At 40.1% G+C, this 20,992-nt stretch overlaps 1 protein-coding gene across 2 annotated transcripts in view; it reads left to right on the top strand.

Moving 5' to 3' along the window:
* Positions 1 to 15,656, top strand: part of SPAG9 (sperm associated antigen 9) — a gene marked incomplete at both ends in the record, with an annotated part of 55,378 nt that extends 39,722 nt beyond the window's left edge. Inside the window, 14 exons of one of the 2 annotated variants that reach the window (XM_079544121.1) lie at positions 117 to 284; positions 986 to 1,157; positions 2,363 to 2,590; positions 3,142 to 3,331; positions 4,084 to 4,206; positions 4,726 to 4,806; positions 5,257 to 5,324; positions 7,758 to 7,906; positions 9,031 to 9,202; positions 10,183 to 10,296; positions 12,067 to 12,105; positions 12,966 to 13,142; positions 13,904 to 14,041; positions 15,541 to 15,656. In XM_079544121.1, the coding sequence (XP_079400247.1) occupies positions 117 to 284; positions 986 to 1,157; positions 2,363 to 2,590; positions 3,142 to 3,331; positions 4,084 to 4,206; positions 4,726 to 4,806; positions 5,257 to 5,324; positions 7,758 to 7,906; positions 9,031 to 9,202; positions 10,183 to 10,296; positions 12,067 to 12,105; positions 12,966 to 13,142; positions 13,904 to 14,041; positions 15,541 to 15,656 (1,935 nt within the window). The remainder of the gene's footprint in view (positions 1 to 116; positions 285 to 985; positions 1,158 to 2,362; positions 2,591 to 3,141; positions 3,332 to 4,083; positions 4,207 to 4,725; positions 4,807 to 5,256; positions 5,325 to 7,757; positions 7,907 to 9,030; positions 9,203 to 10,182; positions 10,297 to 12,066; positions 12,106 to 12,965; positions 13,143 to 13,903; positions 14,042 to 15,540) is intronic. The other variant, XM_079544120.1, reaches the window with a different exon arrangement.
* Between the last annotated feature and the right edge of the window lie 5,336 nt (positions 15,657 to 20,992).

Genomic DNA, 20,992 nt, shown 5'->3' with positions numbered 1-20,992 from the left:
GACTTTAACATTAATGAATTCCTTAAACCGGACTGCTGAAAGATCCTAGTTTTGATATTGGTGTACTGAATGCCTTTGTTATTAGCTTAAGATAAACGAAATCTTTTTCTTCCAAGCTGTGGTGTGCTGTGGGAGTAAACCTGTCAGGAGGGAAGACGCGGGATGGCGGGTCTGTGGTTGGTGCCAGCGTGTTTTACAATGATGTGGCTGGCACAGATGCAGATGGCAACAAGCAGCGCACAGGATCTCAGAGTAGCTTAGACAGACTAGACCAGGAGCTCAAGGTAAGATCACTGTATGGGATGTTGAATAGCTTGTATAGTTACATACCTTTATTGTTTATCTGCTGCTTAAACCTGATTACCAAGTACATTGTCAGTGGTCATAGTTTTTCTCAGGAAGTCATCAATGCAAGGTACTTGCGTCAGGAGGAAAAAACCCAGAATATTTTTAATTCTTCTCTGCGTCTCAGCTTGTTGTTAAGTCTCAGGAGGCAGTCCATTTCAGAACACAGCAGTGTGCTGCTTATGCTAGTAGAGCTGCCTGCTTTGAGGGGAACTAAAGATACTAAGGTGTCTGAGACTAACATTAAGTGATGGCACAATGTGTTCATGAACTTAATAAACTGAACAGAAATCTTACTGAGAGCATAGAAATGAAGTCTTAACTTTGGTTTGAATTGCATTGCAACATCGCAGTCTGTGGTGATGACTGTGGTAGCTGACATGTTAATTACTTTGTATTATGCTTTTTTGACTGTGTGGTTAGAACTATTTTATATTGTGTCTATGCGAGTATGAAATATGAGAGTTTTTAATGTTCTCTACGGGTTTGGAGCAAGTAACTAATTTTTGCAGTGACATTAAAGCTATGTTGGCATGTGGTAAGTGATCAAGGACAGTAATATATTTCAGATCAACGGCAGTACTTTTATTCTTGTCCCTCTTGTTGTAATTCACTTCTGCTCTGCTTCGTTCTCCTGCAGGACCAGCAGAAGGAGCTGAAACATCAGGAAGACTTATCCAGTCTAGTCTGGATCTGTACGAGCACACATTCTGCTACAAAAGTTATCATTATTGATGCTAACCAACCAGGAAATATTCTGGACAGTTTCATTGTTTGTAATTCTCACGTGCTTTGTATTGCTAGTGTACCAGGTAAAGACTGCATAAGCAAGACCTAAAACTTCTTGGAGTGCATCATGTTTAGATTTTCTTAAGCAGTGATAAAATCTAAGATCAGTGTGATAAAATATTTCTGTAGCATGGTGTTAAGGAATGTTTAGCTTGAGGGAAATCTTTTTTTTTGTTTTGATTTCCAGTTGGCTTTTGACCTGAATTAAGCAAAAGTTAGTGAGATGTCAAGAACTAGGGAGAATTGTTTTTGTCTGCTGTATTACAAATGGTAAAGCAGTGCCATTGTTTCACAGAACTGTGGACGTAGCTTAGGAAAAATACATTGGATTTTATTCTTGCTTAAGTAGTAAATCTTGGAACCACCTGTGGAGGGAATCTTTGTTACACTGAGGATGTATGTAGAGCATGTACTGAGGGCAGTGTAATAGAAAGTCATGATTTTGGAAAACAACAAATGGTGCTTTTGGGCTGCTTGTTTCTTGTAAAAGCTTTTGGTAATAGTTTCAGTGAAGTAGTGTTGTGTAATAGGCTCTGAAGAAAATTCCTCCCAAGGAAGATTTGAACAAGTCATCTTTTGGTATTGTCAAAATGATCAAATTCAAAGGAGGCTAGTTTCAGGTATTTGGGAAGTTATGAGAAATAGGAGGCCACGAAACTGGCGAGGGAGGAGAATAACTAGGAATAAGTTCTTGAAAGTAAGCTTTGATGTTGCAAGTTATGCTACATTGAAGTTGTATATAATCTATGAAATCAAGAGAGCATAAAAAATAGTTTCTTGACATTTATAGCATTTTACTGTTTTTAAGTCTTAAAAGTATTTGAGAGGATCTGAAGACAGAAAAGAACCTGCATTTTTCTAGTACAAAGGATGTTTTGGAGTGAAATTATCTGTAGAGATGTAGGTAACCTTGCATATAAGTATCTGTCATGAAATTTAATTTGTTTGAAATGGAATTAAAGGAGTTAAAGAACTCTGCAAATTGAAATTGTGGCCTATGACTTTCAGATATCAGCGTATGTAGGTACTGCTTTTGCTTTTTGAACAGATTTATTCAGTGATAGCATCTGTAGCGTCCCTCACGTTAAAAACTCTTTTGTAGATGGGAATTCTGCTTGTGAAATCTCATGCTGGAAAGTTCCCTCAGTGTGAAAGCTTAGATTGTTGTTAGATACAGAGGTGGATGGCCTTTATGCTCATGGAAACATGCAACTTTAATCTTTTTCAGGAGCAAGGGAAACAGACTATCCTGTGGGAGAGGAAGGGTCTCAAGAAGTGGATCCCAATCAAGTGGACAAGTCATCTCTGTGTGGAAGTATGACTAGCAACAGCTCTGCAGAAACTGATAGCATGCTGGGAGGAATAACAGTGGTTGGCTGTACTGCAGAGGGTGTTACAGGAGCACCTGTAGCTCATAGTGCAAATGGTGCCTCACCAATGGCAGAGAAACAGTCAGGTATGAAAATCTTAGAAATGCACTACAGATGTTCCTGATGTAGCTGAGAAAGTGAATAGGCCAGGTATTTAATAAGCTGTCTTTAAAAGGTGGTGTAAAACAAGTACTCTATGGGAAATGGCATGTAAATCTGACATACTTGCAGCTGAAAACTTTGTGGAAGTGCTATCACATGGGTTTAGGCAGTTGCTTCTTTCAAATCCCTTTTAATGAAGTCAGTCTTTAGTATGGTTTGAAGAGAAATTTTTTCATCTATTATTTAAAATGCTGACCTCTTCTTGACAAATGTCTGGAGAAGATGTGGATGTTTGCTTTATCCTGAAAGGTCTCAGTAGAGATCTAAGTGAAGCTGCTTAAAGTGCATTTGTTGCTTTGATACCAAAACTTCGCCATTTCTGATCTTATTTTTTTTTAGCTGAGATAGCTGGACTGTGACTGTCTGGTTGTTTGTTACAGCTCATTGCTGCAGATGCAAGCATCAAATTCTGGCTGCTTTATATTGTTGAGAATTCTGTTGCTGTTTTTAGTTTTTCGAGTCTTGTGTTCCACAGATATTGCAAATGAAAGTAATTCAGTAGATGACAACATTCCAACTGCAGAAGAGGCAACGGAAGCAACAGAAGTCAGTGCAGGGACAGAAGATATAACTGATATTGGGCAAACTGGAGTCTATACAGAGCACGTCTTTACAGATCCTCTGGGAGTGCAGAACACAGAGGCATCTCCAGTGTACCAGCCTGGGTATGTAATTGGAGTCATAACTCTTGAATTATATTTGGTAAGAAAAACATTTTCAGAAACGCATGGGGACAGAAGGTACTAGTTGTTTCTCTTGCAAAGGAGGTTTATGTAAGTAATTCTGGCACAAGGTGTTACATGCTTTGCATACATGAGGTGGTCATCTCTGTACAGTGTCTCTTATATGTGAATTCATATGACATGAGTACGGACACCTCCAGAATGCTGTAATGATTGTCCACCAGTTTGTCACCAAGTCGTTTTAGAGGTTTAACATGAATAGCAGTGGCCTAGAAATGCCTATTCAAATTTCCTGTTTCCCTTCCTCCTGACTGACGAGTTGTTCCAATGTATGTTTTCTTTCTCGGGATAATCAGTCTGAGTTAGTTACAGGAGTGGAGAACAAGCTTGAGAGTAAACAATATTTCAAATGGTAGTGTGTTTGAAATCTTCGTTCTCCTCATACAGGTGGGCATTGCAGTCATTTGATCAGTGTTTTTCTTATGTGCCTGGGATGCTGCGGCTGTCATTCCCCTGAGATACCAGTAAGGCTGTCAGGCTTGAACACACACCGGGGAGGAAGAAATTATTACATTTTTGTTAGTATCATTAATGTATGTTATGTACAGTTACTGTTCCTTAAGGACTGTATGTACTTCAAAAGCAAGTGTGGATGCCAGCAGCGACAGAGTGCATACCTGTGTTACTCTGAGTAAGCCACCCGCTTTATTCAACACATTTAAACTGTCTTTTAGCACTGAATCAGAGCTGTATAAAGATGTTGCAGTTTTGCCAAATGAGCAAGATCTAGTGAGAGAAGAAGCACAGAAAATGAGTAGCCTTTTACCAACAATGTGGCTTGGAACACAGAATGGATGGTAAGAAAATATTACTCTTTTATTTGGAAAGTTATTTTAAACTTGCATCTTGGGCCTATACAGGCTAATAACTGTCTTGTGTCAAAACTAAGTGCAAGGAGTTCTTGGGAGCCTAAACCTTATGCACTTGACTTCATTTAAGCATTACAGAATTCCAAGTAAGCATTGCAAGCGACACTGCAAGCTCTTATTGACTGATAAATACTTTCCTGCAGCTGAATGTTTAGTACTGGGAGTAATTGCAGTTGATAATTCTGCAGTATTCAGTACACTCTAGAAAGCATTTATCTTTTTACTACAGACATATGTACAAAGGGCTTTGTAATGTTTTTAGATATCTGGAAAATTGTTCTGTCTGCTCGTATAGTTCTTCCAGTCTTACGTAGTTTTCAGTAGAAGATGAAAACCTGTTTTTCCTTTATCTGTGGATCTCAGTTATGTGGTTCTTGCCTGTTTGTTTTTCTCTTGCCCAGTAGACCTTTCATAGTGCTTTTAATCCTTCCTGATTTGTCTTTGCAGCCTCTATGTTCATTCGTCAGTGGCTCACTGGAGGAAATGTATTCATGCCATTAAACTTAAAGATTCTATTCTCAGTATTGTGTAAGTCTTGAAAGAATGTCATGTAAATCATAATGAGCTGTTGTTAAAATACTTAGTTTTATATTTCTTCAGATATTGTGGATGTCAGTTCCTGTAAGTGCATGCATATTCTGTGAGGGGCAGTGGAGAACACCTGGGGAGTGAGAGAAGGAAAAAGAACCTTCTAAATATTGAAAATGCTGTAAATCAACTGAGTTCCTTTGTGAAACTGAAGACAGATTGTTGTCCTCAGGGTTCTCTCTGGACATGGTAGCTACTTTTTTTAAAACTATCTGAACTGAATTTTGAGTCACTAATTACTGTGCCTTTTTGTGAGCTAGAGAACAAAACCACTAGAGCTAATGCTAGTGTAAGAAGTATACTGAAATCTAAAATATTTATACTTTAAACCCGCGTTTTGAGAAATGTGATCTAATGATGTATATTCTTGTACCTCCTTTCTTTTACTAGACATGTGAAAGGAATAGTCCTAGTTGCACTAGCTGATGGAACACTAGCAATATTTCACCGAGGAGTTGGTAAGCATTCTGTTGGGTCTTGGAAGTGAAGTTATGGCAGTACTTCTGAAGTAAATGTGCCATTTATAAATAACATCTTAAAAATGCTCTCCTAATGACCATTTTGCAGACTACTTGATCTCCCATTTCTTTTGTAATTTCAGGTACTTACGCTTTTTTAGTACTTCAGGGAAACTGTAAATGCATGTTAGGAATCTTCTGTTCTTGATCTGAGACACCTGTGTTCTTATTTGAACTCATGACCACATATTCTGTCTGAAGTTCTTTAAGGTGCTTAAAGGCATACAGAGTGAGTGAAGCCTTGGATGTGGTATATGAGCTGTGTGCCCCAACGTATTTGCCTTGCACCTCTATGCATCTTCTACCCACTACAGATTTTCTTTCCATGAACAGCTAAACTAAATTTTAATGCTTTCCAACCTGTCTTCCAGAGTATACTGTTCTTGTTGCTCACAAACATGGCTATAGTTTAACATGAAGGATATAAAAAATGGAACTCCAGTCAGTGTTGTAACTAGAGGAATTTGCTGAGATTCAAGTTAGATTTTGGTTGGATCTGTTTGTACTTTCACAGCACCATAGTGGCATTTTTTATGAGTTACTTGACTGTCTCTTAAGAGTTACTTGTTTAAATGTTAGGGTACCTTTTTAATTACAGCTATCAAATGTTAAGGTTTTCTATTCTTTGTTGCTGTTAGTACGTATGTCATATTTGCAGGGGCTTTTTCTTGTGTTATTTAGAAATTAAGTGTGCTACTGAACTTTTCCACCTTAAATCTTTAGTCATAAAAAATACACCATATCATCTCAAAGTTCTTTCTTGTCCTTTTCCCAACTGATAAGGTAGCAGAGAATTCTTCAGAGCCATTTATGCTATCAAAAATCTCAAGGTGGAACAGTGTTATTTGAACATACTTCAGTTTGCTGTCGAAGTGAGGGAGAGACTTCATGGCTGTCTGTTTTTCTTTTTATTGGAAGCATAAGACTTTTCTGTCTATATGTAACTTCTACTACAAGTGTCCTAAATGCACAATATAGGAAAATGAAGTACGCATTAAATTGCCCTGTTCTCTGATGTTAGTCTCCTTTGGATTATAGGTCTGCAGTGGAATCTTTTCCTGTTTTCTTTTTTTTTTTTTTTTAAGGCTTTGTTTAATCTTTCACAGAGTAATCCTCTGGTTCTTTCTGCTTTTGTTAAGGCTTTCTTCTTTCAGGTAGTCCTTCTGTCTGTTATGTGGCCAAAAAGAAAAAAGTGACCCTGTCAGCCCTTCTGGCTGCCTGTTTCTAGGTTCTCATACAATGCAATGTAAGTGTTACTAATGACCTTTGAGGAAAATGTGGGCTTATTCTGACTCCCACAGAATTTTTTGCACTGTTCTGCTACATAGCTAGAATTCTTTCTTATCACAGGAAGAAAATAAGGAGTATAGGTATGTGCACTAACAGCAGAAAGCCCACTGATAGAGTCTGCATTGATCACTGTCTGTTCATCCTGCCCAATAGTTGACTTTTGCTCCGTTACTGACCTTCAAAATTGTGTGTGGCCAAGTCCTGTAGAATTCTGTAAGCATCTCTGAGAGTTTCTGTCCACATCGCTCTGGGACAGACTCTGTTCTTCAGCCTCTGGAATAAAGACCTACTGGGGAATGTCTGAAGAGTAATTGGAATTCATCTTGTGGCTTCTCTCTGCAGACTCCCTGTTCATTTGCTCTTTTCCCTTGTGTAGTTGAAATTGCTTTTCTTGGTGTTCAGGAGAATTAAGAGGTTGCATAGCGCCGACACAAATACTGGAAAAGATGCATCTAGGGTGAAGTTGTGATGTTTTCTTCCTTTTAAATTCTAATGGTTTGTAATCCCTTCAAGTATCTCAAGTAAATATCGGAATGATCTCTGTGTTAGCTTAGCCTACAGCAGAATTTCATTTGGTGTTGGGTGACCAATTTTAGTATGATTTCCAGTGGAGATCAGGTGCCACTCTAAGGTCTAATGACATGTAAAAAAAAATCTTGATGTACTGGCCAGCATTTCTATGCTCAGCCAAGCAGTAATTGCCTAGCGCCGTGTGGGTTGTTGCTGCTTATGTATACTGATGCCTGTCCAAGTAAAGCATTTAACACTAGGTAACTTTCTGTTTTTACAAGTGTTTTGACATGTTTGGAATGTGAGTCATAGTACAACCTTATATAAAAACAGAGTAGCATTTGGGGTGTTGGTAGTTCATATGAGTAAATGCTGGTTTTTTTTAAAATGTGGAGCCTACCCATGCATTTGTATTGACTTACCCAGATCATTACAGTGCTTTTGAAAAATGAAACTATTCTTAAGGTATTTACCTGTGCTTTTAAGTTACTTTTAAACTGATAGGAACCTATGCTTTGTTTTTTGTTGTATTTTTTTTTTTTTTTTTTTCTTATTTTGCTTCTGTTTTTAAAGATGGTCAGTGGGATTTGACAAACTATCACCTCTTAGACCTGGGCCGGCCGCATCATTCTATAAGATGCATGACAGTGGTGCATGACAAAGTCTGGTGTGGCTACAGGAACAAAATCTATGTTGTTCAACCAAAGGCCATGAAAATAGAGGCAAGTTAAAATGGTGTTTAAAATAATTCTGTGTTTTGTCTTAATGCCATCTCGTGTTACAGCAAACTCCTGAGTAACTCCAGAGAGTGCTTATTTGTTCATCAGCACATAGATAGGCAGGCAAATTTGTTTTAGGGAGCAATTCTTAATTTTCCAAAGATGTAATGATTCTGGAAAAATTTAAGGTAGTTCTCATTTGTTGAAACTGATTATGCTGGGGTTTAGTTCTCTACTTTGTCCTGGCCAGAAACTAGTAAGTGTCCTTTTAGGTCTTTGTAGAGCTTGCAGTGCTAGATCCAAGCTCATTCTTTTCATTTATGCATATTTACTTATTCATTATGTTCTCCACCCACCCACAACCTTCTCCAGAATCTCTCTACATACTTTAGAGGTTTGTAAGTGCTAATCTTGAGTGTACTCTCCCTCCAGTTATAGAGTATTATGTTTATGTAAGGTGTGTAAGCTGGCTTCTGCAGTGTTCTGAGTATACAAGTGCATGAAAAGCCTGTGGTTTCTGAAAGCAATTAGCAATATTAATACTTCAGCTTCTTATCCTTGGTCTGTGAAATGCATCGGACTTTGGGAGGGTGACTGCTCAGCTCTTCTGAAAATATTAAGGGCCCAATTCGTAATCTGTTTGTGAAGATTACTGTGTATGCAAGGAAACCTTTAAGAATTTATACATTAGTGAACTGTTTTGCTGGATAGTTTGTGTTCAACAGGTGTGAGTTTGTATGCAATAGCAAGGCTTGACAGAACTGGGAAGAAAAACACCTTTGGTGCATGTGTATGTTCTGCAGTGACTAAAGACCCCACACTGAAGAGGATCCAGGATAAAACAGATAGAAATAGCAGTAGGCTGGGGTGGTTACGTGAATGAAGATGCAGCAGTAAAGTATGGCTTTCAGATCACACTTCAGGGCAGGCAGTCAGCCTTTTTACTGTTTATCAGCATCATACTGTAATACTAACTGAGCTAAGCACTAAGGGTCTGCTGGTGGTCTTATAAATCAGAGGGTAGTAGATGACTTAAGGAAATTGCCAGTACTGACCATGTAAAGGTGGCACAGAAGTCCTTTGTATTCTTTTATTTATTTTCTAATTCAAGATCCCATCTTTTATAGAAGTCATTTGATGCACACCCAAGAAGAGAAAGCCAAGTGAGACAGCTGGCATGGGTGGGTGATGGGGTATGGGTGTCGATTCGTTTGGACTCTACCCTGCGTCTCTATCACGCACACACGTATCAACATCTGCAAGATGTGGACATTGAACCTTATGTAAGCAAAATGTTAGGTAAGTTGATAAGAAAAACTGTAGCGTTCTTATACCTCTCGCTGTCTGGGGCTTTCTTTTCCTGTTATGAGTCAGGCAATTCTCATTTCAAATGAAGTTGAAGGGTGGGTGGAATGCTAGTCAAATCCTGCTGCATGTGAAAATTTGGTTCTGCAAGTAGAAACTTAAGTTAGCCTGTGTCTGGTAAGGTCTGATCCTGTCAGATGTCTGAGCTGTCCCTTAAAACTCAGAACTAATGAGGAAAGTGATGTTTGGGCAGGAATAACAGGCAGCAAAATCTTTACGACTAGAACGATGCCTCTCAGAGTGGGAAGAACCCATTACTTTCCTGCAAAATTTGCCCTTTTCTAAGAAAGTACAAATGCAAAATAGCAAATTCTTACTGCTGTCAAAGCTAATAAGCTTCCTGAATTTTTCTGTGTTTATATAAGGGTAGTTTGACTACCTACGTAACCTGAGAAGGTAATTGGTCCATTAGAAGTCCTTCACAATTAACTATTGTGTCATTGGTGCAAAGGAGAGTAGTGTGTAGCCCACATTCCCCTTCTTCTGACAGCTTTCTTCTGTTTCCTGTATAGTTCTAATGATAGCCTCTGAAACTCCCTTGTAGAGGAAGCAGTACCCTTTATTTTAATGGGCAAGAAACTGTTATTTCACAGTTGAATGGCATTTTTTTGTTTGACAGACTGCCGTGGTGCTGCAAGCCCCAGAATAACTTACTGTGCAACATTAAGGAGCTGTTGTGTTTTTTGTGTTTTCTCCCAGTACACGTTTGTCTCCTATATGGGTTCACAACTTCTCAGAAGTTTTAGCATTTTATTTTGCCTTTACAACTTGAATGTGCTCCTCTGCCTTGCTTGTTTGAGGTGGGAGGGAATTATTTGTCTGCATGAGTTGAGAACTGAAGTTAAGAATCTCTTTTATGGAAGTAAAATTATTCTTGCTCATAATTTTTGATGAAAAGCATCTTTTGTTTTTAGGTACTGGTAAACTGGGATTCTCATTTGTGAGAATCACAGCTCTTATGGTGTCTTGTAATCGTTTATGGGTAGGAACAGGAAATGGTGTCATCATCTCCATTCCATTAACAGAAAGTAAGTAAAATATAAATAGCTGCTATTCAATATGCTGTAAATGCAAAGAAAAAAGAACACTGAGGGTCATTCAGATGCTTGCTATTGGGTAGAAAACTTTACTGACAGGTCTGAATCTTTCAGGTTTGTGACAGAGTAGCTGCTAAGCATTATGGAGGCCCAAGCTATGTCCATGGTTACAAGTCTCTGAGCAAAAAACAAAACAGAATGAAAAAAAGAAAACCAAAAAACAACCCATCTCCAAAGCATCTTGCTCTGATTTGAGCGGAGTTGCTCTGGCTTGAATTTGAAAGGCATCCACGCAACCTCAGAGGTGTTGGGAGTCGTAGCAGCGTTCATTGAAGCTTATTTGTGTGTAAAAGAGTTTTCTAACTGATGATGTGGTTGCCATGTGATCACCAGAGTAGATTTTTGTTTGGTTTGAGCAAATTGGTATTGTCACTAGTACAATTCAATCAGCTTTAGTTCTTGAGAATTCATCGCAAAGTTGATATGGAAGATTGGAACAGCACTGGCACCAGTTGAAGGACATGGTTGGAGATCTGGGAGTTTCCAAGCAGTTTCTTTAAGTAGAACATAAATTTCTGGGTAGAATTCCAGCACTGTAAATCCAGTTATCTGCTTAATAACTGAGTGATTGAACTGTTGTTGAAAATACCGAAACGGCTTGGGGATAGGAGAGGAAATATGGTTGAATCCTGGGAGAAGGCAGCAATCCTGTTCAAGGGCAGACTGAATCTTAAAGGATAAATTTGGGAAGATTCTCTATATATTTGGCCATTTAAAGCAAACAGCAAAAAATAATCCTTGTGCTACTGATGAAATCGTAATCTAATCATAAAAGACATGGACAGAAGCTCCAGAAAATAAAACACAACAAACTTTGTAATTAATGGTACTGTGTTCTGAATAGAAAGTAGTGCAGTCTGATGGGTGACACTGTGGGGTAACTTAGTGGCAGAAGCTCTTTGTGTTGTATCTGCGTTGTTGAACAGCACATACATGCATTGTTTCTCATACTGTTCCATTGCATTGTCCGTTCATTTGATAACTGTCTTTTTGCATTGCATGTGTACTAGGGAAGGACAGGCTTTCTGTCATTGATTTGAACTAGTTTAAATCATGCTGTCAGAAATTACAGCTCTTGCATCAAGCTTAATTTAATGTTTCCAGTAGAGTTTGTTTTAAAACAAAGTGAACATGGGAAAAAAAAAATCGCAAGGAAAGTTATTCAGATTAATTTCAGTCTTGTTAGTTGATCATGAGTTGGAATAACTGTTTGTGGATAGCCTGATTGTGGGTTTGAGAACCCTTATTATAAATATTCATGGCTTTAAAAAACAGTCACGTCCTTGCATAATCAGTCGCGTATCTCAGTTCCTTGGGTCTCATTAGCAGGGTACCTTCCAGATCTGCAGATGCTGTTTCAAAAGGGCACTTGAAATCATGAGTAGTTACGTATTTGGTAGTTTTCTGCCAAGGAAAGAGAGAAAGGGGAAACATTGCTAATGAATAACAAATTCTATAGTGATAAAGCACATGAAAGTGGCAGTGCTTCTGTTGTCCATTTTATACTGCAACTTCTATAACAAGATGCTGTTCTTTGACTTTTTATTGAGTCTTCTGTAATTAAATACTTGCTGGTTTTTAGGAGCTAAAATTGAAGCTCTGTCTTATCAAAAACCAAAGTAAAGAGTGGTGGGTTCTCATTAATCCTTCTCCTCTACTGTCATACCTATCTATTTCCCCTTTCCTCCTTTCTCACTTTAGCTGTAATCCTCCACCAGGGACGTTTACTGGGGCTGAGGGGTAAGTGCAGATCCTGAACAAAAATCTGTTTTCAGGCTTCTAATAGCCACTTTGAGGCTGTTTACCACTCCCTATAGATTTACCCTCTGTATGTTCCTAAATGTTTTTCCACTTGCAGTTACTGCATTGCAGCAGTTTTATGTTTGCTAAATGGCCACCAGTCTGCTCAGCAGTTTAGCATATCATCCTGTGTTGCAGCTGAACTTTCATACAGACTTTATTTTTCTTTCAGCCAATGTGATACCATATCTTATAACTCTGTCATTAATCCACATCATTTACTGTCTTGTTACAAATCACTGTTTCTTTCACTTCTTTGGTAGTCTGTAGAATGGAGATGGCTTGTATGTCTAGCATGAGTACTTCTGTTTAATTGATTTTAAAACTTCTCAAGAAAAACTAGACACAGAATGATAGCAGGGTGGCTCCTGCGTGGCCGCAGGTGGCTGTTGAGATTTCCATACTTGCACGGGGATTCCCTCTGATAAGTTGCAATGGAAACATAAGTTACATGTTGAAGTATATTGAATTTGCTCCTACTGAAGCACATTAGAGGTACTTATTTCCTAGAGAAGATACAGTCCTTTCAAAAGTTATTTTTTCCAAAAGTAGGATATTGAAATCTGTTGTTTATGCTAGACTAATAAGAATCCTGCTCCATTTTCTAATGTACTTAAAATAACGAAGCATGCAATCTCTTTTTTTTCCAGCTCTGTCTTGAATTGGCATTGCTGCCCTCCTGTTTCATTTTTATCTGAGTTGGCTGTAGCTTTTAGATGGTACCATAAGGTTCCTTAACAAATAACCATGTCTGTAATTTGTATTTTCAAGTAGAAAACACTTGTGTTCTTCTTTTACAGCTAATAAAGCAGCCGCAGGCTCTGGAAACCGTCCAGGTAGTGTAATTCGTGTCTATGGAGATGAGAACAGTGACAAAGTGACTCCAGGAACCTTCATACCATATTGCTCAATGGCACACGCACAGCTTTGCTTCCATGGGCACCGTGATGCTGTCAAATTCTTTGTTGCAGTACCTGGTGAGCTTTTTGTTACCCTTCCTCAAATGAAGCTTTTGCCCTCCTTTGCTTCTTAAGTGCAGCTTTTTAGCAAGTGTATGAAATTGTGTACTCAGAAACAGGTTTACTACATTTTGATTTGTGAGACTTTTCTGATTCTCAGGTACAGGGGGGGAAGGGCTTGGTGACAAAGAAGAGTTTGTTTTCATCTGGGAAAAGGTGCTGCCTGAATCTGAGCACTTGCCTGCTGAGAGAGTGGTCAAATGCTGGGTAATTTAAGGTCTGATTTAAGAATCTGACTTGCTGCAAGAAAGAACAACTACCAAGGGAGAAGCCCCCAAAGGAAAGAATTTGGGTTTAAAAAAAAAAAAAAAGCTTAGAGTTTTCTAGAAGCTGTAGTACTGATGAAGTTACCCTCTCAGCAGTTGTGTGTGCACTTGGCGCTGGAAGTAAATGACAGAAGTTTGCTTACTGGGCTGATATGCTGAATCATTTCAGCTGTGTGTCTGAAAAAGTCCTTAAGTCTGTTTCAGTGTCATTCTCTAGATCTGCCAGTGCTGTGAATTCTACCAAGAGGCATTTCATTGTGACTTGCACTGAACTGACCTGACTTATGTCTTTAGATATCTCTTTAGAGAGAGGAAATCAGAGCACAGCTACCTTCTTTTTTTGCCTCTTGCTGAAGAGGTGCTGGAATCCCCAGCTGAGTATATTAGGTGACCAAGTGCAGGTGGCATTACTGTGAGACATGGCCTAAAAATGTGTTCTGTGTTTTTATACAGGTCAGGTTGTTTGCCCACAGAGTAGTGGTGGAACAGAGCTAACAAGTGACAAGCCAGCCCAAGAATCCTTCAGCCAGGGTCCCTTAAAATCAATGTTGGTGATAAGTGGTGGAGAAGGATATATTGACTTCAGAATGGGTAAGAAATACTGAGCTTAAAATCCAGCATTGGGTCATTAACCTTATCAAAACTTCACTGTGACTGCAGAATGCATTTCTGTGGTTAGTCAGTTCTTGAGTGTTTACTAAGCAGGTAGATAGAAACATCTTTATTCTCCATACACGCATCTTCAGTTTCCACTTCTTCCAGTAAACCCTGACCTCTGAGAGAAACTGTGAAACATTCGTTTGAAACAGTGCATGGCAGTTCATGTATTCAATCTTATTTTGAAAGATGGAAGCCTTCTGACTCAAGCTGCTAGAAAATGTCCTTAGTTAAATGACCTTTTATGGTCAGTTTTCATATTTAAGTAAAGTATGAGGTGAACAACACTCAAACCCAAATGTACTCGTGTTTAAGGGGAAAGGGGAAGAGTAACTCACTGTTATCTTTAAATGCCCATCCTGTTATGATCACTACATTTTTTGGATAGCATTTCTGTGTGATGCAGCCCATAAACAATCTCTTGTGTATACACCTTTTAATTGACACTTCAGGAAAATATAACAAGAATGTTCAATATTTAGAATCTGTGGCTGGAGAGTGTGAGGGGAAAAGTGCTCCGAAAGCACTCCCAGCTCTTCATTCTGACCTCTCATTGATCTCTAGTGTATAAAAAACAAAACAAAGCCAACAAGAGAAACAGATACACATGTAATACCAACAACCCCAAAACAACCCACAAACACCAGCCCAAATTCTGTCATGTCCAGTGTGAAACATGTTCCAGCTGCTAACCCCAGTGGAGTGCCACAGGACTGTGGCAATTCTTTGCCACGTTGTAGTGGGATGCTAAAATTCTGTACTCGTTTTAGGCAAGGTAGGTGTAGGCATGTAGCAGACGTGCATTTTGTCCTTGTCAAGTCATACAAAGACATGTACTTAAAGTTTCAGAGGTATAGCTGCATTGACTCAGCCATTACCACGAAAGTGTAAGCAAACTGGATCGAGAACAAGTTTGGTCTATTCTATGTTTAGATTCCTCACAGCTCCAAAGTAATCTAACGAGAAAATCAGGCAAATTGTGACTTGGAACTGTCCTGAAGCTGTAATGTCAGTAAGCTCCAATGTAATCTGTTAGAGCTGATGTTGTTCTGTACCACAAGACTGGCACTGGAGCGGTGCTTATCGCAGCCCAAATGTTTGGTTAGTGGTTGGTTTGTCCCCTTTGATCCAAGCTGCCTTTAGCACAGTCATAAAGCTGCTCTTCTCTTTCGAAGTGATTAAATAAAAAAAAAAAAAAAGCCATAGTTAATATTCTTCTAGAATTGAAGAATGTGGCTGTCAGAATAGCAGGCTCTGAAACAACTATGCAACCAGCTTTCCATTTGTAATGTGTATATTCAAGTTTGTGAATATTCTCTTATGAACGTATGGCAACTACTGTCCTTAGCATTATAAACCCAGATGTCATTTCTGTGGCTCCATTTGGTGTCACGTCTTCATTGTCTGCCTGAATCAAAGCTGATGTTTTTCAGGTGATGAAGGTGGAGAATCTGAACTTCTTGGAGAAGCTCTACAACTTGAACCTTCTGTAGCCAAAGCTGAGAGGAGTCACTTAATAGTGTGGCAAGTAATGTATGGCAGTGAGTGAGCCTGTAGGATGCAGCTTGGAGACCTTAAGCTAAAAAGAAAAGGAAAAAAAAGCGCTTCTGCATGTTTTTTATTTTGTGAGACCTGTTTCACTACATGATGTTGAAGCATTTCTTTGCTGTCTAACTTTTATATTGCAAATCTGTCAGACCTTTAACTATACAGGAATTAGCTTGTGCTGTTTTACTGCACCTTTGTTACATGGAACAGTATAATGAAATCAGAACTTTCTCAAAACTGGTGTGCACACCATAATAAGCAATCAAGACGTTAGTTTTACTGTACCACAACAATCTAATGTAGTTCATTCCTTTGGTAATCTCACCTGAGTTTGGCTTTACTATGACTGAGCTTCATTTCACTGTATAATGCATTGAGTAAAACAGCAAAGTTATTCCCAGAGTATCTAGGAAAAAAAAAAAGGGCAAATCATAGGATTATCAGGGCTCATCCGAATATTCAGTGAGAGCTAAAGCAAATTGTTCCAACTTTTGTTTCCAAACCTTGAAAGTCTCGCTTACGTCATGTATACAGATTAATTTGTTACTTTCATCAAAATTTCTGGGGGGAAAGAGGAGATTGTATAGAAGTGACAATATTTAAATAAAATGACATGTTTTCACTGTTGAACCTTAAAGTTTGAGAACTGCTGCCCTCAATCAGCGATTTCAAACGCAGCATTTTTTCCCATCTCCCTGACACAGATACATGTGAACAACTCTGTTTCCAAAGGGTGTTCTTAGGATGATTCAAGTTTATAAATAATCAGAGTTCTTCAACAGGGGATACACCTTGTTTTTATTTTTTTTCTTGTCTTAACTCAGTGTGTCCTAATCACCAGAATGATCTTCTCTGCCTAGCTGGTCGAACTCATGAGTCACTACGTGTGTGAAGGTTAAAGACCTCGATTAGAGCACGAGAAAAGACTGAGAGTGTACAGGGAAAATGCATCCTGCCCAAGTGAGGTTGTAAATGAACTTTAGTGCCTGATGGCAAGGTACAAAGTGTATTTTTTGTAGCTGCATACTCCCATTTAGTCCCACCCAAAACATGTAGCAATGTTAGCAGGTAACACTAAGATGGAGTGAATTGTTGAAAGTCAGGAGACTCTAATATCAGGCTGACATTTTGTCTACTCACCATCTATTTTTTTTAACCATAAATGTGAGTTGAAGACTGTCTTCCTTTTACATTGAATTTCCTATACTGGTGTCAGACCTAACTTAACCAATTCTTGATTTCTATTCTTTGGAATACTGTAAAACATAAATTTGCTCTTTCATTTGTTCTCTAAAAAGCAAAAGCTGGAGGGGTTTAATGAACATCCAGCATTTACCCCAAAAAGACTGGGACTAATATGCGAATGCTGAACGGTTTCAGAGAAGTAGGTGTAGAAACACTTTTTAAAACTGCCTAAACATTTTTATGCAATAGGAGCAGTTCTGGTCTATCAGGCAGACATGTGTTTATATATTTTCTTAATTTTTTAAATGAACACATTTAGCTGAGGTCTATTGTGTAAATATATATTTAGGCAGCTTTTTCAAATGCATATCATAGCTGATAAACCAGAAAAACTCCATTCAGGTCTATTGGTTAGATTTATATGTATAAATACTTTTTAAGCAACATATTTTGTATGCAACTGTTCCTCTCGTAAATATGTATCTAGGACACGAGTTATGTAGTAAAAATCCTTATTAAAGAAGTCTAATATCTTGGTAGTATTTTTCTCTTCAGAATGCCAAAAGTGACGAGAGCACATTGTTCATAATTTGCTTTCCAAATTCGTCTTTGAAGTCACTCTTAAGGTACTTCAGCTTAATTCTAAAGTCTGGAATAGGAATACAGAAAGTAAACTGACTGAACGCTCTCGTAGAGGCCTGTTTAAAACTCACGTAGTCACGTATGCTGAAACCTGAAGCACATCTGAATTAACTTGGGAAATTGGATGTCTAAGAAAAAAACTGTCTACACTTCTTCACTGTGAGTGGTGCAGCTCCATTGCTTCTCTTGCCGTCTTCCTAAGTTTGTTTTTCTCCAGCTTCCAAAGCTTGTGCTCACTGCTTGATTGTCACGTTCTCATGTTCTCAGAAGAAAAACAAACGCACAATTCTGTTCCTTGGTGCCCGTATAGCGTTTTAGTTGTGGTAATGATCTGTTTTGTGTGGACGGTTTGACTGCCTTGAAGCAGAGCAGTTTAATCTGGCAATTTAATCTGGTCTTTCACCAAACACATCGGTCCTCCGTGCCATTCAGTCACCTCAGCAGGCCAACTTCTGCTGGTTCTCAGCAATGATTGCTTCTGTCCAAAAGTAGAATGGATTTTAAAGAAGACAGTAGGTTACCTGTGTACCACTGTGGTAGATGAAAGGCGTGTGCACTTCTCTGTATTTCTCATTGTAGAATGTTACCCCTGTCCGAAGGTAGAGCAAAATGACTCCCTGTTCTCATCACAGTGCGCTGGGGTTTATGAACTCCCTGCCTGAGGTGATCTGAGTGGAGCAAAGCCCCAGGCACTGAGGTGATGCGCACCCCTGGAAATCGTCTCCAGAATGTTTGTGCATACACTCGTGATCAAAGCATCGTGTAGGGAGGAGCCGATCTCTTGACAGCTACAGCTTGCTGATAGTTTGGAAACATTTCGAGCACAAAACGTGCAGCGCAGTGCTTGCCCAGGTGAGGGTGTTTGTGTGTAAAGGTGGGACGCGTGGTGTGAGCTGCTGCATTGCCCACTTCTTGTCAAGGTCTTCCTGCGTTGGGTCAGATAGAGCTGGCAGAGCATAGACACTTTATCATAGGCTGCCTTAGTAACAAACAAGTGTTCAATCTGTTTTATTATACGAACTGTTCTAAAGGACGCGTGTCTTTTAAAATGCTGTGTAACTATTTATTTCCATGTGAGTATTATGAAAGTTACCAAAGGATTAAACCTGACTTAGCACTCTTGTAAGGGACCCTGTCTCAGCAGGGTCTTGTGAAGGCCCTGCTCGGTGAAACGCGGCACGGTAAACTCAAATACAGCTCTTTAAGGAAATGTTTTTCTAACAGGGTTATGCCATATTGTAACGACCTATGTTGCACCTCAAAGCATTTTTCTATACACTAAATGCCTCTCCCGCCCTCTAACAAGATTAAGTTTCCTTTGTTAGTTTTGTTGATGCACATTTCTCAATCTTTTAAACATATTTTAAACATTTTATGGTCTGTAATTTTTGGAAGTTTTGTCTGTTGAACACTTTACGCTGAATTTTACTTGCCTCTGTAATCCGAGATGGATACTACAGCGTTACACTTGCTGTCTGTTAAAAGTTGAGGCTTCTTTTCTGTGAGCAGGAAAGCTCATATAGCAGTGTAGTTATTTCAGTATTTATTTCTATTATTGAATCCATGGGGTTCAGAATGTAACTTTGTACATGAAATATATATATAAATATGTATATGAAACATGCATTGGGTTGGTGTTTTCTTTGTGGTCTTGTGTCTTGGGGTTTTCTTGCAAGTCATTTGCCTTGCTGCCTCCCCAGAGCAGGTGCACAGAACAGTTTCCCTCTTCTCAGCGCGTCCTTTCACAGGGATCTCATGGCACTGTGCTGACTGCGTGTATCAAATAGGAAGCAGCATCATCTGCCTTCGCTCTGGCAAGGTTAAAGCTCATTTCTCCCAGCCTGCTGTGCATGTGGGTAAGTAACTTGATTCTTCAGATTTTCCTACAAGGGATTATTAAACCAAACTGAGGGATTGGTTTTTTTTGCCATCCACTCCCTTTCATTTTTCTCATGTCTGTATGAAAGTTCCTTGAGCAATGCAGTCTGTGGATGTTATTTAGCATTACAGTCATCTCTGTGCCCCTTAATTCTGCTGTAGAAGAATACCAGGAAGGAGCTTTTTGGCCTTGGGCTGTGCTTGGGTACAGGACTTATGAGTGCTGTCTTGTGTGGTTGTAAACTTCTGCGAAGAGCGCTGAGATGACAAACCCAGTTCTGAGCAGAGTGGTTCCTGTGCTTTTTGGAACGCCTGAGCGTGGCGTGGTGGGGATGGTGCACTGCGTCTGGTTCTAAATGGGATGAATCCACTCGGGACTCAGAACAGTTTGTTGTATTTAAACACAAGGTGGTGCTCTAAGAACCTACAGGCCACGTGGAGACGTGGGGAGAGACGTCATGGTGCTGGAGGCCGCTCTGCTCCCTGCCTTCTGCCAGCAGGCAAGTTTCAGGTTTCCTTTAGCAACTCTTCAGGGTGAATTCCTTGTGTCAGCGGTTGAAGGAAATGGGAATTTGGGCGTCTGATTATCAAAAGGCTCAGAAAACTGCTTGCCCTTGCCTTCCCCCAGGTTGTTGTTTAGGTCTTGCTGCAGGGATTTCTCTTCTTCACTGCCCACAGGGCACAGAGCTGGGACCTGTTCAGCCCACTGCAGCCAGAGCTTGGAGTAACCCACTTCTTTGTTCTAGATGGTGGGAAATACGGGCAGGGTTCAGGTGGGTGCTCCTCACACCCGTTTTCATGAGCAGAAGCACCGCTGACCTTTTTCCTCCCATGGCCTTGGGGCTCTCAGGCGGCTGCTGAGTGAAGGAGAGCAGCGCTGTCCTGGGCTGCTGCCTCTGTGGGGCAGCTCTGCCCCATGGCTGTGTCAGCTGCCTCAAGTCTGGAGCTTAAGTAAGGGGGGGGGGGGGGGGGGGGGGGAACAACAAAACAGTGAGTTGGAAGTCTTCCTGGATTCCACATCTGCTTTTCACTTCCACTGCTGTGTGTGCAGAGGCCAGCATAGGGAGTGCTGGGTCCAGGTGGCTCCGGGGCCACTGTTGGTGGGGTTTGTGCCCTGTGGTGCCACTGTCCCCAGGGGGTGTTTCTCTGTCCTGTGTCTGTTCCCAAGGCCCCTCTCCAGCCCCTACGTCTGGGAGCTCCCATCCCGTGGCACTGCTGACTTTCATCCTGAGCTGCTCTTGGACTCACTGTTGAATTGTTACTATCTCACACCCACTCCTTGTCACATCTTCTGGGAGTAGGCAGAGGCATTGAAAAACCTGAGGCCAAAAATAGGGAGAGAGAATTGCGGTTTTTCAGTTCTGAGTCAAACCTAGCTTTGGGGCGTCCCTTGTCTCCACAGCCAGCATTGGACCTCTGGGGTCCCAGTGCCGTGTGCCGGGCTCTGAGCGGGGCTTTGCACCACCAGCAGCCCACGTCCCCTATATTCTGTGTGGGCTTTGGTCCGGGTCGCAGAGGGTTAAGTCACACGCAGTGTCAGAACCTGTCCAGTTTCATTCTGGTTGTGAATACCTCCCAGGGCTGAACTGTTTTCGTGTCCTACCTGGGAGCAGAGCAGGGCTGTCCTGGAGG

This window comes from Tetrao urogallus, assembly GCF_951394365.1.
Source record: "Tetrao urogallus genome assembly, chromosome: 18".
Classification (NCBI taxonomy): Eukaryota; Metazoa; Chordata; class Aves; order Galliformes; family Phasianidae; genus Tetrao; species Tetrao urogallus.
The sequence above is the reverse complement of the archived record's forward strand: the minus strand, read 5'-3'. Positions and strand labels throughout refer to the sequence as shown.